Genomic DNA, 14,223 nt, shown 5'->3' on the forward strand with positions numbered 1-14,223 from the left:
GCAAAAACAGTTGTAGCAGCATTTAACACTAGGTTTACTGGATTTTTTATTTTCTGGTGCGGGTCCCGAGGTGTGATCTCCCGCTGTTGAGATTTTCACAGTTCTTCAGCCCTGCTTTTGTTGTGCAAACGTCCCCATCACCTGTGAGGCCTGGCTCATTTGCATTTGTTCACTCAGAGTAGCTCAGATCCAAGCCAGGCCAAACCTCTGTCTGTGACGGAAACCTTCACGGCCTATCTACACAAAATAGTCTGTTCAATTTATATAAAAAAAATTGTGTGCTAAAGTTTGTCATTGCCATAGTACATATCATATTTATACAACCCTTGTGCAGACCTGGGGTCTATTTGACTCATCTGGAAAGTTTAATGTGTCATAACTTGGGTTTCCCTCCACATATTTGAATGAAATTTACCAGGATTGTTCCAAATTATGAACTTTGCAAGTAAAATTAATCTTGTCCTCCCGGGTCAATTTGACCCGGCCACATTTAGTGGGGCAATAGGTCACACTTTTGCCCTTTTCAGCACAATGAACATAAATACAGACACAAAAATGCACACATAAAATGTCCACTAACACACGCACTCAAAACACACACTCACACACCACAGACACACACACACACGCAGACACACACACACACACACACACACACACACACACACACACACACACACACACACACACACACACACACACACACACACACACACACACACAAATTGGGCACTGCATTTCATTATGTCTTTTGATACACTTTTGATATGTCTTTGCCTAGCAGAGGAGTGTGTATGAGACATGAGGAGTGTGTTTGGAACAGTAAGAGTGTGTATGAGACATGAAGAGGAGTGTGTATGAGGCATTCCTTACTTGGGAAAGAATGAAAAGTTGCTAATACATGAATAAAATGAAAACACTTCAGTCTCCAATGTATGTTTGTAGACAAATGTCATAAGCTGAGTGAAGTTATGGTCCATGGCTTTTGACATGTTCTTACACATACAGAATAAAATGATGTAAATTCATTTTCATTGGCCATCAATGAATTATGACACCAAAAGTGAATTTTGAGACGGAACAAGAACCCAACATGCCTCCACAGAAGATGCACCATGGTACTGGGAAGCCCTGTCTGAGCCAGACGACAAAAGGCGGCACTGTATGGGTAGAGGAGGACATTGGAATGTCCAGTGCAGTAGCAAATCGCTTGTGCTTCACTGCGCAAGCTGGACCCTGGGCGACTGGGGTACTTTCCCAAGTAAGGAGATGCATTGCAGACATATTTGGTCTCCAAATCTGTGGCCATCCAGAACTTGATCCCAAATTTGTCTGGCTTGGTTGCGATATACTGTGTGAATGGACAACAAACCAAAATTGTGCAGGTTTAGCAAATCTAGTGTTAAAAAGGTAAAGATGTAGGAGTCTGATGGCAAACTCATCTATCGGGGTACTTTCTATTACACATATGAACATGGCTGGATCTTTTTGTTACTACATTGGTGTTGGTGAGGTTGTGTTTTATTGATGAAATGTGATTTTTTTTAAACAGGATAATGATCTAATGCAGACAAGAAGCTTCCCAAAACCCTGATCTAAAGCCTATAGAGCTTCGATGGAATGCAATAGAGAAGACATTGTAGATTTTTATGCTCTATGCTCAACAGAGTATTTTTGTTGGTTGGAGACAAATTCTACTGTCACTGTAACAAAAACCATGATTCTGTGAAAAGATGTATTCTAAAGTTTCTGTGACAAAAAGGAATTCCATCAGACAGCATTGGCACACAGATACACACCTGTTTCACCTGTTTTTCAAGAGCACCCTCTATATTTGGTATAAATACAAGAGCATGAAGCTTCTGTCTCAGCCACAAACTTGCATCCATTATAAGACGTCATTTAAAGAAGGTTTTTTGCTACCTGCTTCATCAGTTCCTTGTACAGTAAGTGTGCAGTTTATTCTTGATTACATTATGTAGGTTATTAACTGTGTATGTATGAATGTCACAGGGCAGCACATTTCGCTCCAGAAGCTATTTATTACTACATCCAATGCAGGCCAGAAGCTTTTTGGTAGAACGTTCCAAGAGCCATTATCTAAAGTCTGTAGAGCTTTCATGGGATGTAATGGGGAAAAAATTGTAGCTTGTTTGATGAATTATTTCAATCTATTATAAACAGATTGAAAGTTTTGTCAGTTGGAGAAAAATTTCATCCTAACAGTTACAGAAACTATGATTCCCTTCCAAGGTGTAATCAAATGTTTCTGTGAGACAAAGAAATGTGGATTAAATAATAACTCACTTCATTGTGGTTTCTTAGATGTTCTGACATTTTAAGGCAATGAGCCTGTGCTGCATATTCCTGATTACATTATGTATATTATTGACTGTGTATGTAGAGTATTATAGCTTTATAATTACTGTATGTGTTAATGCTTAATTTTAAGCTTTCTTTAACTCATATTATGAAAGCTCGATTCTGAACATTTTCTGTCATGTGAAATCCTCATTGGGTGTGAACACATTAACTGAACAATGTTAACATGACCGACTTTTTTCATGTAAGTGAAATCCGCTCGTGTTTTATTGTAGCAATGAGGTTAAACATGGTTTATTCATGTTAGTTAACTTCAGTTAAAGGAAACTTTTTTGTAAAGAATAACCCTGTATAAATATAAATAATGAATGATTTTTATCAAACTCTATGCACTGGTTATTAACAAGCATAAAGTCACCTGATAAAATCAATTTAAAAAAAGATAAACAACATACAATGATACAAATGGTTGATAAAGATTTTTGAGCTGAATCACAAAATATTTTTCATTTTATCAGCTTAATTCCTGAGACATCTTTGTTTTTTAGGCTCAAGAAGAACAGCATGTCACACCTGGCAAATGGTATTGAAGTTGGTGGTCAGGGAGGAAGTCCCTTCGATTTTAATGGCATTAAAACTGGAAGCACGCTGAAAACGATCCAGGTTTGGGAAGGTGACTATAAGATAAAAGCCATGAAGGTGTGGCTTACTGATGACCGGTCCGAGCAGTTTGGTGATCCTGCTGGGATTCTGAAAGAGTTTGCATTTGAAGATGGAGAGCATTTCACCTCCCTTTCACTTTGGCCCAATCAAGATGGTACACGTCTGGGTGCAATCAAATTCAAGACAAGTCACTCCCGAGAGTTCTATGCAAGATTGACAACTCGTAGACTTAAACCAGAAGTTCCAGTTGATGTTGCTTCTGGGATCTGCATGGGGATCAAAGGACGTTCAGGGGCTGATATTGATTGCTTAGGCTTTATGTTCATGAAAACCATCAAGTCTGCTCATCTTACTAATGTTGTGTATCCCACCATTCATGATGTGATACCCAAAGTGGCTGTTGGAGAAATCAAATCCATGTCCTACCAGAACAACTCTTCTGTAACTCAAGAATACAAAATTGAGACCAACAAAAAAATCATCCAAAAATCCTCCTGGTCTGTTAAGGGCAATCTGGGAATCACATTCAGCCTGGAAGTAGATGCAGGAATTCCATGTCTTGCAGAGGGGAAATCAAGATATGAATTAACTGTTGGACTTGAAGGTACATATGCTTCAGAGAACAGTACAGAGAAATTGGAGCTCTTCTCATTTCCTGTTAAAGTTCCTGCAGGTAATACCGTGGATGTGCGTGTCACACTTGGCCAGGCTACAGTTGATCTCCCATTCACTGGCATCATGAAGATTACCTGCCATAATGGCAGCGTGCTGGAGTGTAAAACCAGTGGAACCTACAAGGGTGTCGCTTACTCTGATGGAAAAGTGGTTGTGAATGAATCAAAGAAATAGCTTGGTGCAGCCTAACAAGCTTTGAATTCAATTCTATAAATATTTTAACTACAAAATGTGTACTCATATTAGATGTTTAATGTTTAATAATCAATGTTACAGATGTATGGGACATATTTAGTGCATTATGTATCACTGTACTCAGTATCTCAGTAAAGTTTTTGCTGACTGGAGCTGTGTGTGGAACACTGGAGTCCAGCTGTGACTTATATGATCTTGCATGTTCATGTTTGTCCTGCATTTGGTGGAATGGGTGATTTTTTTTTAGTTGATTTTTTTTTTTCAACATCTGGAAACCAATGAAAATAGTGATTTGTTTTATTCTGCTGGTCCTCAAATGGTGCAAAGCCATATTTTTGATTTATAAAATAAATCTTTACAAAACATTTGGAGTAATAAATAAAGCATCTCATTTCATTTTTATTTATTTATTTACTTTGACTGTAGCTTTGTGTAATAACTGGACTTGATTCTTTTCTTTTTACATATTCAGAAGATTATAATCTGTTATAATTTCCATCAATAAAATCATTTTCAATTGAAACTAAGCTTCTGACTTGTTTTTTCCGTAATTATGTATTATTCTAGATTCTTCCTGAGCACTACCACTAAACAGTTTAGCTGTTTGAGTTTTAAAACCATCATAAGATCTGCTTCTAGTCCCAGTCTTCCCAGTAATATGTTACTACATTGCTGGAGTAAACAAACACTCATACACTATTTTAGCAAAGTTTAACTCATTAATGATATTATTTTGACTTAAGTACATTTTTTCTATACTTCTACACTTTCTCCACTATAATTATTATCTATTCCTTTAGACTTTGTCCACTTTGGCCATAAAATCTACTACATAACACACTGTTCCATAACGTACACATCAATATTAGTGACACATGTTACTGGTAGCTACTTAACCTTCTCCAAGTTCTCTGTAGCTGTTTAATATACAGTACAGGACACCTGGACATCACAGCCATTTGTACAGTATGTCCCCAAAGTGTTTCAGCAAAACTGAAGGTAAACTGTTGTCTATAATATGTAGGATTACATTTCACTGTAACTAAGAGGCTTATACCTGTTCCTGCATCTCAGTGCTCCTGTGTACAAAGCCAGTTCCATGAAGATCTCCATGATGTGTTGGAGGTTGGAGTGGAAGATCTCGAGTGTCCTGTAAAGAGCCCCGACTCTGAATGGGTGATTCTTTTGATTGATTTTTTTCCTCCCGCTTTAATGTTTTATTTAAAGTTTGAGATGATTTTTTAGAAACTTTTTATTTATGATTTTTTTTCTTTCTTTTTTGTCAGTCATTTTACCATATTTTTTCTAAGCAAATTTTACTGCAGTATTCTATTAATTATATGAAGTAAAAAAAACTTGTTAAAGAAACAAAGTGGTTTCAAGAACTGATGTGAAACCAAAATAGCTGTGTGTGTGTGTGTGTGTGTGTGTGTGTGTGTGTGTGTGTGTGTGTGTGTGTGTGTGTGTGTGTATGTGTGTGTGTGTGTGTGTGTGTGTTACTCAGAGATGGGTGAGGTCACCACACACTCTTAACAATTACTTTAAATATTTTAAGTATTTTATTTGCCAGTTGGTAGACACATTTGGCATTTGGTAGAAACCCTTTTACAAATGAGGGTTAAGCGCACATTAAACTGCATATATTATAAGCTAATGTAATAACTACTTGGCACGATCACCTGATAAGCATGTGGCACAATGAGATAAGAAATGTAGCGCCTTGGACAGTTTTATGCAAGCTTGAAAAGTTGGGGTCTGAAACCAGATGTTCATCTTGATGTTGCATTTGGGAATAACATGCCTCAGAACATTAAGCAAACTCTACACTTTCATACTATGGAAAAATAAATAATAAATTATTTTAATCAAAGAGTATGCACTGGCCATTAGCAAACACATAAACACCTAATAAAAATAATAAATAAATAAATCGTCATCCAATAAAACAATTGGTTGAAAACGTATTATGTTTGAAGATTGAGAGCATTTCACCTCCCTTTCACTTTGGCCACATCAAGATGGAAAAAGTCTCTATGGAAGATAAATCAGCTGATTCAGCTGAACAATATGATATATACATATATGGGGATTATACGTATATTGTCATGGTCAGTACATTTATTGAACAGTTAAAATGTGCCAAGTTTCTGTGTTACGGCCGTGCTGCTGTGCCAGAGTATAATCAGTGAAGTGGTTAAAAATGTAAAAGCTTTCTTTAAAAGAGACATTTTGTGATGGATGTCAGTTTACAGATACGACAGAAGCTGGTTTATTTATACTGGTTAAAGGTAGTGGACTTTTAATGTGGGAATGAAAAGTTGGAAATAAACATAAAAGTACAGTTTAATAATGAAATAGCCTCAACTGGTCCCAACTGTGTCTGCTCAGGGTGAATGTCTTGATTGTCAGAGGAGGAAAAAAACAGGATATGGTGAGGATAACGGAGAAGGAAAAAATAATTATGCTTGAGGGCAGATAATGGAAACAGGAAACAAGATAAATGCAGGAAGCCAACAAAGGGGTGTGTCCAAGGGCCAAGACCACCCACTTTAATAGTATAAATGTGAATGTGTGCAATTTCTGTCTTATCCATAAACTTGCTTAGGTTACTTAGTAATTGAAGGCACTTTTTCACTACATGCTTTTGACTACTTCCTTGTAAGTCTGCCTGTGATTCTTCTTTACATTATGTAAGTTTTTAACTGTGTATGTAAATTATGGCTAGTTACAATAATCTTCCTCTTACTGTACATGTTAAAGCTTTGACTCCTATTATATATGTCACTGCACCTCTGAATGCTTAATTATGATTATTTTCTAGTACCACATGTCTTGGATGGTGTGTATGTCTTAATTCAATAAAAAATTGTTAGCACGTGTAATGCAAATTCCAATGGCATTAGGGTTGATAAGTTCCATCTGAGGTTTGAATACTGATATGCATATGGTTTATTCATGTTAGTTATTGTAAATTAAGGAAAACTTATTGTAAAGCATTACCATGTATAAATAATGAATTACTGGGTTTAAACATGCCTCTTTAACAGAGGAATTATGGAGAGAATTTAGGGAGAGAGACAAGGATGCGGGCGGCAGACGAGTGAAAACTCCCTAACAACAGAGCTTTAATTTACTTTCACATTCCAGCTTTTTATTAAACACACATGCTCATGCACACATTAGCAAACATAAAATCATCTAATAATAAAAATGAATAAAAAAAACTTCATTTAATAATACAATTGGCTGATAAATATCAGCATTCGTTCATTCTTCTGGCATTTTATTATCATAACCAAAATTCTTCTTAAACATGTCCGTATTGATGTCCATTTATTGATTTCCATTCATATGTGACATAGACCACTAAAGTTAAAGTTAAAACTTGAAGTTCCTCCACTTTAAACCGTGAATGTGTATATCATAATTAGTGAAGCTAATGTTGATCTCCCATTCAATGGCCACATCAAGATTACCTGCTGTAATGAAGAAGTGCTGGAGCTTAAAACCAGTGGAATCTACAAGGGTGTCGCTTACTTTGATGTAAAAGTGGTTGTTATTGATAAATAAAAAGATTTCAGCAGTCTAACAAGCTTTAAATTACATTCTATAAATATTTCACCCACAAAATGTTAACCACAATATGTGTACTCATATCTGATCATGTTTAATCCTCAATGTTAGAGATGCATGAAAACTATATAGTGCATTATGTATCACTGTACTCAGGCAAGAAAAAGGAAGTACGTCACTGGAATCAGGTTACATACTGTATTGATTATTTTGTGTGTATTCTCTGTCCTGGTGCAGTGTCTTGAACGCTTTTGCTTTCGGTATTAAGACAGCAAGCTGAGGAAATCCACGTCGGATTCAGCCCTTATTCAACCAAGGTACGTAATCACTATGGATGTAAATCTTTCACCTTCTCCATCTAAATGTAAGATGCACTGTAGGATGCTCCATCATTACAAAATGTATAGTTACTTTCATATACAAGATTTGTGTATAGTAGCTCATGGTACATTAATGATCAGTTAGATGCTAAATACACTTCTTTGGTTCTGTACATTAATTTAATCTAATCTAAGAGCAGTGCTAATCCACTTCCTTTCCTGCATCCAGTCAGACCTTGTTGATTAATTAGTGGTGCTTTTGAAGCAAATCAAACCATTACTGTCTCATGTGCTTATTATTATTATTATTATGTAAAAAATTGTCTCATAATTAGTCCTGCACCATTTGTCATAGACCCATGAATAAGGTATCATATCATGCTGGAAAGTTGAGTTATAACTTTTTTCTGATACAGAAGCTCAAATTGGCCAAAATACCCATTGACGTCAATTGAAAAATTCCCACGATCATAACTCGTGAATCTTTTGAGCAAAATCCACCAAACTCAGCAGACTCCTTCAGGGTGCTCAGAATGATGGATTTTTTTTTTTTTTTGGACTTTAACAGAAGAATTATTTTCCATTTTAACTTAAGGTTAATTCCATAAATGTGTAAGATCCCTGAGTGGGTGAGGGAGAGAACCAAGGACAAAAGAGCTTAAATTTACTTTCACTTTCCAGTTTTTTATTAAACACACATGCTCATGCACACATTGGCAAACATAAAATCATCTAATAATAAAAATGAATAAAAAAACACTTAATTTAATAAAACAATTGGCTGATAATGATAAATATTGTTCATTCGTTTGGTATTTTATTATCATAACCAAAAATCTTCTTACACATGTGCCTTTAGCAGAAGTATTGATTTCCATTCTAACTTTTTAATTCCTAAATGTTTGATTGTCTTTTAAAGATGGAGAGGAAGTATCTGGCAGAAACTAAATTAGTTGGAGGGAATGAAGGAACAGAGTTTACTTTTGAAGGGAGTAAATCTGGAAGCATCTTGAGTGAGATCAAAGTTTGGGTCCATGACGAGAAGGTGAAAGGCATTAAGGTGTTGCTTACTGATGGAAAGTCAAAACAGTATGGTGAATCTAGTTGGTTTTTATACCACTACAGTTCTCACACGTTTACATTTAACGATGGAGAACATTTCACCTCCCTTTCACTTTGGCCAGACAAAGATAACAAACATCTGTGTGCAATCAAATTCCAGACAAATCTCTCCCGCGAGTTCTATGCGGGAATGAACATCGAAGATCTGAAAGAAGAGAAAGTTGATGTGGCTTCTGGGGTCTGTGTGGGAATCAAAGGAAAAGAAAAGAAACTTTTAATTTCCTTAGGCTTTCTGTTCATCAACAACATTATGTCTGCTGAGCTTACCGATGTTGACTATAACAGCAGAGCTTTGGGTAAGAAACCCAAAGTGTCTGAAGAAATAATTAAATCCATTTCCTACAAGAACAGCACTTCTGTACGTCAAGAATACACAATTGAGACCTCTAAAAACATCATACAAAAATACTCTTGGTCTGTTAATGGCAGATTAGACTTATCAGCCATCCTGAACATAGAAGCAAAAGTTCCAATCCTTTTGAAAGGCAACCATAGATATGAAATTAAAACAGGAGCTGAGGGTAGATATGCTCCAGAGACCACTACAGAGAAAACAGAGAGCATCTCATTTCCTCTTAAAGTTCCGAAAAATATAACCGTGAATGTGAGCATAATAATTAGTGAAGCTAATGTCAATCTCCCATTTACTGGCCTCATGAAGATTACCTGCTGTAATGGCGCCGTGTGGAAGTTTAAAACCAGTGGAATCTACAAGGGTGCCGCTTACTCTGATGTAAAAGTGGTTGTTAAAGAAAAATAAAAAGATTTTAGCAGTCTAAGAAGCTTTAAGTTACATTCTATAAATATTTCACCCACAAAATGTTAACCATAATATGTGTACTCATATCTGATCATGTTTAATCCTCAATGTTAGCGATGCATGAAAAATATACAGTGCATTATGTGTCACTGTACTCAGTATCTCAAGGTCTTGCTGACTGGAAGTGTGTGTGTGTGTGAGGGGGGGGGGGTTACACTACTTAAGCATATTTAAAATGATTAATGTACATTTTTGAAAACTTTGTCTACTTTGACTATAATGTATTAATGTATAAGTGACAAATATTACTGGAGAAATGTATCCATTTCTCCGAGTTCTCTGTGGTTGTTTCTACAATGTGTGTAATCGTATTTGTAGCCAGCGGTGACTTCTACAATCTTGCATGTTATTGTGTATCCTGTATGGGGTGGGACGGGAGATTTTTTTTTTCTTAAATCTGTAAAATCTGTAAACCTATGAAAACAGTGTTTTGATTTATTCTGTTTGTCTAATCCAGTAGTTGGAAACCCACACTTTTGATTAATAAAACATTCTTTACAAAACATTTTTAAGTGGTTTTTTTTTATATCTAGTGTAAAATTTGTATTCAATTCCTTTCACTCCTTTGTATCACTAAAACTTTGGGTCCAGCAAAAAGTTGCCCTTAGTTGTGAACACCTCTAAAAAATGAATGAAAATCCTCGGTCTTGTCATTTCTTGAGTTTGACTGAAGATTATATTGAGAATATTTGAAAATCTCCTAAAATGACGACCATACACTTTGTATACATTTTACACGATGTATTTTGCTTTCCACTCTCTACAACTCAGACGTTTAGATAAAGCTGGATCACTTGAAGCTTTCAAATCATCAGAGTAAACTGAGAAAACAAAACAAAAGCCTTCCCCAAATAGATTAACTGCAGCAGGAAAGTGAATCATATTTAAAAAAAAAAAAAAAGTGTGGAAAAGAGCAGTAGTCAGACATTATTTACAAAAAAGTAAAACTAAAAGTTTGTAATTTAAACACTGACACAGGCAAGAAAAAGGAAGTATTTTATTAAAATGGGTTTCTTTATTATTATGATGTTTTTTATTTAAATAATTTTCCTATAGAAACTGATGGAAAGGCAAGAGACTTTTATTATGAAAATTGTATCAGAGAGTTATGCAGGAAGAAGGTGCTGCCAGGCACATGCTGAAACAGGGGACGTTTTTGTTTTCCAAGCAAAAACTTTGATAGAAAGAGACATCAGGTACAAGATAAAGTTCTCCTGTTGTAATAAGCGGCCAATGAAGTAAGTTCTGTTAATGATACATGTGATTTATTTGTATTTCTGTTCAATAATAATAATAATGTCCTTTGTATTTTGCATTTGTCTTATTTTCTTATCATTAGTTCTCACTGCATTTATTGAGTCTGATTATCCATCTGGTTGTCAATAACGCCAGAGAATCTAGAATTCTGTAGCTCGGATTCAGCCCTTATTGAACTAAGGTATATAATCACTATGGATGTAAATCTTTCACCTTGTCCATCTAAATGTAAGATGCTCTGTAGGATGCTCCATCATTACGTAATGTTTTATGAGGTCACAAAATGTATAGTTACTTTCATATACAAGATTTGTGTATAGTAGCTCATGGTACATTAAAGGTGCGGTGCACGATGTCTGAAAGCCAATGTTGACATTTGAAATCACCAAAACAAACACACCCCAAACCCAAATGGGTGTCACCCCTGTTTTGATAGCTCCACCCCACACATCTGGTTACTTGGGGTGTGTTGATTTTTTGACGCTCGATTATAAACAGATTGAAAGTTTTGTCAGTTGGAGGAAAATTTCATCATAACATAAGTTACAGAAACTATTATTTCCTTCCAAGATGTTATCAAAAGTTCCTGTGAGACAAAGAAATGTGGATTAAATAATAAATCACTTCATTGTGGTTTCTTAGATGTTCTGACATTTTAAGGTAATTAACCTGTGCTGTATATTCATGATTACATTATGTAGGTTATTAACTGTGTATGTAGATTAGAGTATTATTGTCAGGGATCAGCGCAGACTTTTGGCCATGTTCGTTTGTGTTTGTTTGTTTGTTTCACGTGATTGCCCAGCCTTTCGTCTGCTCCTCCCGGTCATCACACCTGTTCCCCATTGTGTGTGATTGTCCTTTGGTGTATAAATGTGTGCCGCATTGCCGATGGCACAAAATGTGTACTCATATTAGATAATGTTTAATAATCAATGTTACAGATGTATGGGATGTATTTAGTGCATTATATATCACTGTACTCAGTATCTCAGTAAAGTCCTTGCTGACTGGAGCTGTGTGTGTGGAACACTGGAGTCCAGCTGTGATTTATATGATCTTGCATCTTCATGTTTAACCTGCATTTGGTGGAATGGGTGATTTTTTTAGTTGATTTTTTCCCTAATCTGTAAACCAATAAAAAATGTGATTTGAATTATTCTGCTGGTCTTCCAATGGTGCAAAGCCATATAAATAAAATAACTCTTTATAAGACATTTGGAGTAATAAATAAAACATCTCATTTCATCTTTTTTTACATTTACTTTGACTGTAGCTTTGTGTGACAACTGGACTTGATTATTTTCCTATCACATATTCAGAAGATTATAATGTTATGATTCCCATCAATAAAATCAGTCTCAATTGAAACTAAGCTTCTGACTTGTTTTTTCCATATTTATGTATTATTCTAGATTCTTCCTGAGCACTACCAATAAATAGTTTTCTGTTCGAGCCACAAACTTTAAGTGCCATGGGCACAACAACCCAATTCACAACAACAACAACCCACACTCTCCCTGTCTGGAATGTTCCACAGTATGGCATAAGACTTATCTATCTCTATAGAGACAATCAGGTGATGCCAATAGGCCAAGTTAAAGGTCAGATCTGTGGAGAGGCGAGCCCCTTACAGTAGGAATGCAGGTTTGTTAAGGTATTTTTTTTGCATTAAAAAAAAAAGTTCTAATTGAATAAATGCAAGATACATACGGACCCTCTCCCAGAAAGAGTTACAGTGCACCTTTAAGAGTTAAAAACAAATTACATAGTGCCTTAACCAACTGCTCCCTGTGCGCTGCAGCATAAATGGCTGCCCACTGCTCCGGGTGTGTGTTCACTGCTGTGTGTGCACTTTGGATGGGTTAAATGCAGAGAACAAATTCTGAGTATGTGTCACCATACTTAGCCATACTTTCACTTTCACTTTCACTTTCAGAAAGAGTCCATATTTAGACTTAACGCCACTCGTGGTAGTAGAGTTCCTGTATCAGGAACTCAAAGGTTCAAGTTGAGAGGATGCTTGGAGTTTTTATTCTGTACTTTGCTTCCCTTTTCTGGGTTTATTGAGAAAAATCACCTGTAGAATAAAAGCATATTAAACATTTTAGTTGATTAGTAAAAAACTACAGTGTGTGAGTGTCTGTCTGTCTGTATGTGTGTGTGTGTTTGTGTCGTCTGTGTATGTATGCATGTACGTTTGTGTCTCTGTGTGTGTATGCATGTGTGTCTGTCTGTACTGTATGTACATATGTGTGTGTCAATGCATGAATTCAATTCAATTCAAGTTTATTTGTATAGCGCATTTTACAATTGACATTGTCTCAAAGCAGCTTTACAGAACATAAAGGAAGAACAAAAGGTTAATATAAAGAATAATATAAAGATTATTAGAATGGAAAATTCAGAAAAGTCTGAGGTGACTCAGGCAGCAGTGGCAAGGAAAAACTCCCTTAGACGGTAAAGGAAGAAACCTCGAGAGGAATCAGACTCAAAGGGGAACCTCATCCTCATATGGGTGACACTGGAAGGTGTGATTATAAATATGCAGTCAAACAAATGTTGTATAGATGCAAAAGACCACATGGAGTTCACATCTCCTCTTTAGTATCGCAAAGTCTGACTGAGAATCCTGAGGCATCTAGAGATCTACCAGCTTCATATGCGCGCTATGAAATTCAAAATTAGGCAGACTCAGTGCACAATGAGAGAGAACAGAGAGGCACTGTTAGGTTGTTTAGCCTGTGATAATGATACAATGCTCAATTTTGTATTTTTTTTTTTTGAAAATAAATAGAAAACCATTAAGCTAGGTATTACATTAAAACTGAAAGACTAAAAGAAACATAAAGCATACAATGATTATGGTTGGAACTGAAAAGAAGTGTTACTTTGCACAGGCCTCGATAAATTTAATTGCTTATACCCATAGGCTATAAATACAGTTTGCTACAATTAAATCATAAAGCGATGCCTGTGATAATGACACAATGCTCAAATTATTACTATTATTTTATCAATAGGACTATGTAGAAAACCAGCAGGCTAAGTATTACATTAAGATTTAAAAACTAAAAGAACTATCAGAAGTATTACTTTGCATATCACTCACTCACTCATTTTCTACCGCTTATCCGAACTACCTCAGGTCACGGGGAGCCTGTGCCTATCTCAGGCGTCATCAGGCATCGAGGCAGGATACACCCTGGACGGAGTCCCAACCCTTCACAGGGCACACACTCACTCACACACTCACTCTCATTTACTCATGCAGTC

General features: G+C 36.0%; 3 protein-coding genes across 8 annotated transcripts in view; all 3 read left to right on the forward strand.

The window, feature by feature from the left end:
• The first annotated feature begins 1,892 nt into the window (after positions 1-1,892).
• On the forward strand, positions 1,893-10,195 carry LOC113637473 (aerolysin-like protein). 3 transcript variants are annotated; one of them, XM_047800500.1, is made up of 4 exons: positions 1,893-1,911; positions 6,479-6,513; positions 7,666-7,745; positions 8,668-10,195. In XM_047800500.1, the coding sequence occupies exon 4, from the start codon at positions 8,668-8,670 to the stop codon at positions 9,628-9,630; it is 963 nt and encodes a 320-aa protein (XP_047656456.1). In that variant the 5' UTR covers positions 1,893-1,911; positions 6,479-6,513; positions 7,666-7,745; the 3' UTR covers positions 9,631-10,195. The 3 variants fall into 3 exon arrangements, with proteins under 3 accessions (XP_047656456.1, XP_047656454.1, XP_047656455.1); XM_047800498.1 differs by lacking the exon at positions 1,893-1,911 and having other exon boundaries at positions 6,419-6,513; XM_047800499.1 differs by lacking the exon at positions 1,893-1,911 and having other exon boundaries at positions 6,420-6,545.
• Positions 1,898-14,223, forward strand: part of LOC113651616 (aerolysin-like protein) — a 382,868-nt gene continuing 370,542 nt past the window's right edge. Inside the window, exons 1-2 of one of the 4 annotated variants that reach the window (XR_007137848.1) lie at positions 10,651-10,928; positions 11,030-12,318. Coding sequence is in view for 2 of the 4 variants with exons in the window: in XM_027138185.2 (XP_026993986.2) it covers positions 10,777-10,928 (152 nt within the window). In the remaining 2 variants the exon portion in view is untranslated. Of the gene's footprint in view, positions 1,942-10,650; positions 10,929-11,029; positions 12,319-14,223 lie in introns of those variants that run through there. The other 3 variants (XM_047800495.1, XM_027138185.2, XM_047800491.1) reach the window with 3 other exon arrangements.
• On the forward strand, positions 2,887-4,110 carry LOC113637493 (aerolysin-like protein). The gene has a single exon (XM_047800509.1). The coding sequence runs from the start codon at positions 2,887-2,889 to the stop codon at positions 3,832-3,834; it is 948 nt and encodes a 315-aa protein (XP_047656465.1). The 3' UTR covers positions 3,835-4,110.

The sequence above is a fragment of the Tachysurus fulvidraco genome, chromosome 15 (genome assembly GCF_022655615.1).
Source record: "Tachysurus fulvidraco isolate hzauxx_2018 chromosome 15, HZAU_PFXX_2.0, whole genome shotgun sequence".
NCBI classification, from domain to species: domain Eukaryota; kingdom Metazoa; phylum Chordata; class Actinopteri; order Siluriformes; family Bagridae; genus Tachysurus; species Tachysurus fulvidraco.

What these genes read in the sequence shown, in the direction of transcription:
- LOC113637493 (XM_047800509.1), top strand. Translation starts at nt 2,887, where the DNA reads ATGTCACACCTGGCAAATGGTATTGAAGTTGGTGGTCAGGGAGGAAGT.
- LOC113637473 (XM_047800500.1), top strand. Translation starts at nt 8,668, where the DNA reads ATGGAGAGGAAGTATCTGGCAGAAACTAAATTAGTTGGAGGGAATGAA.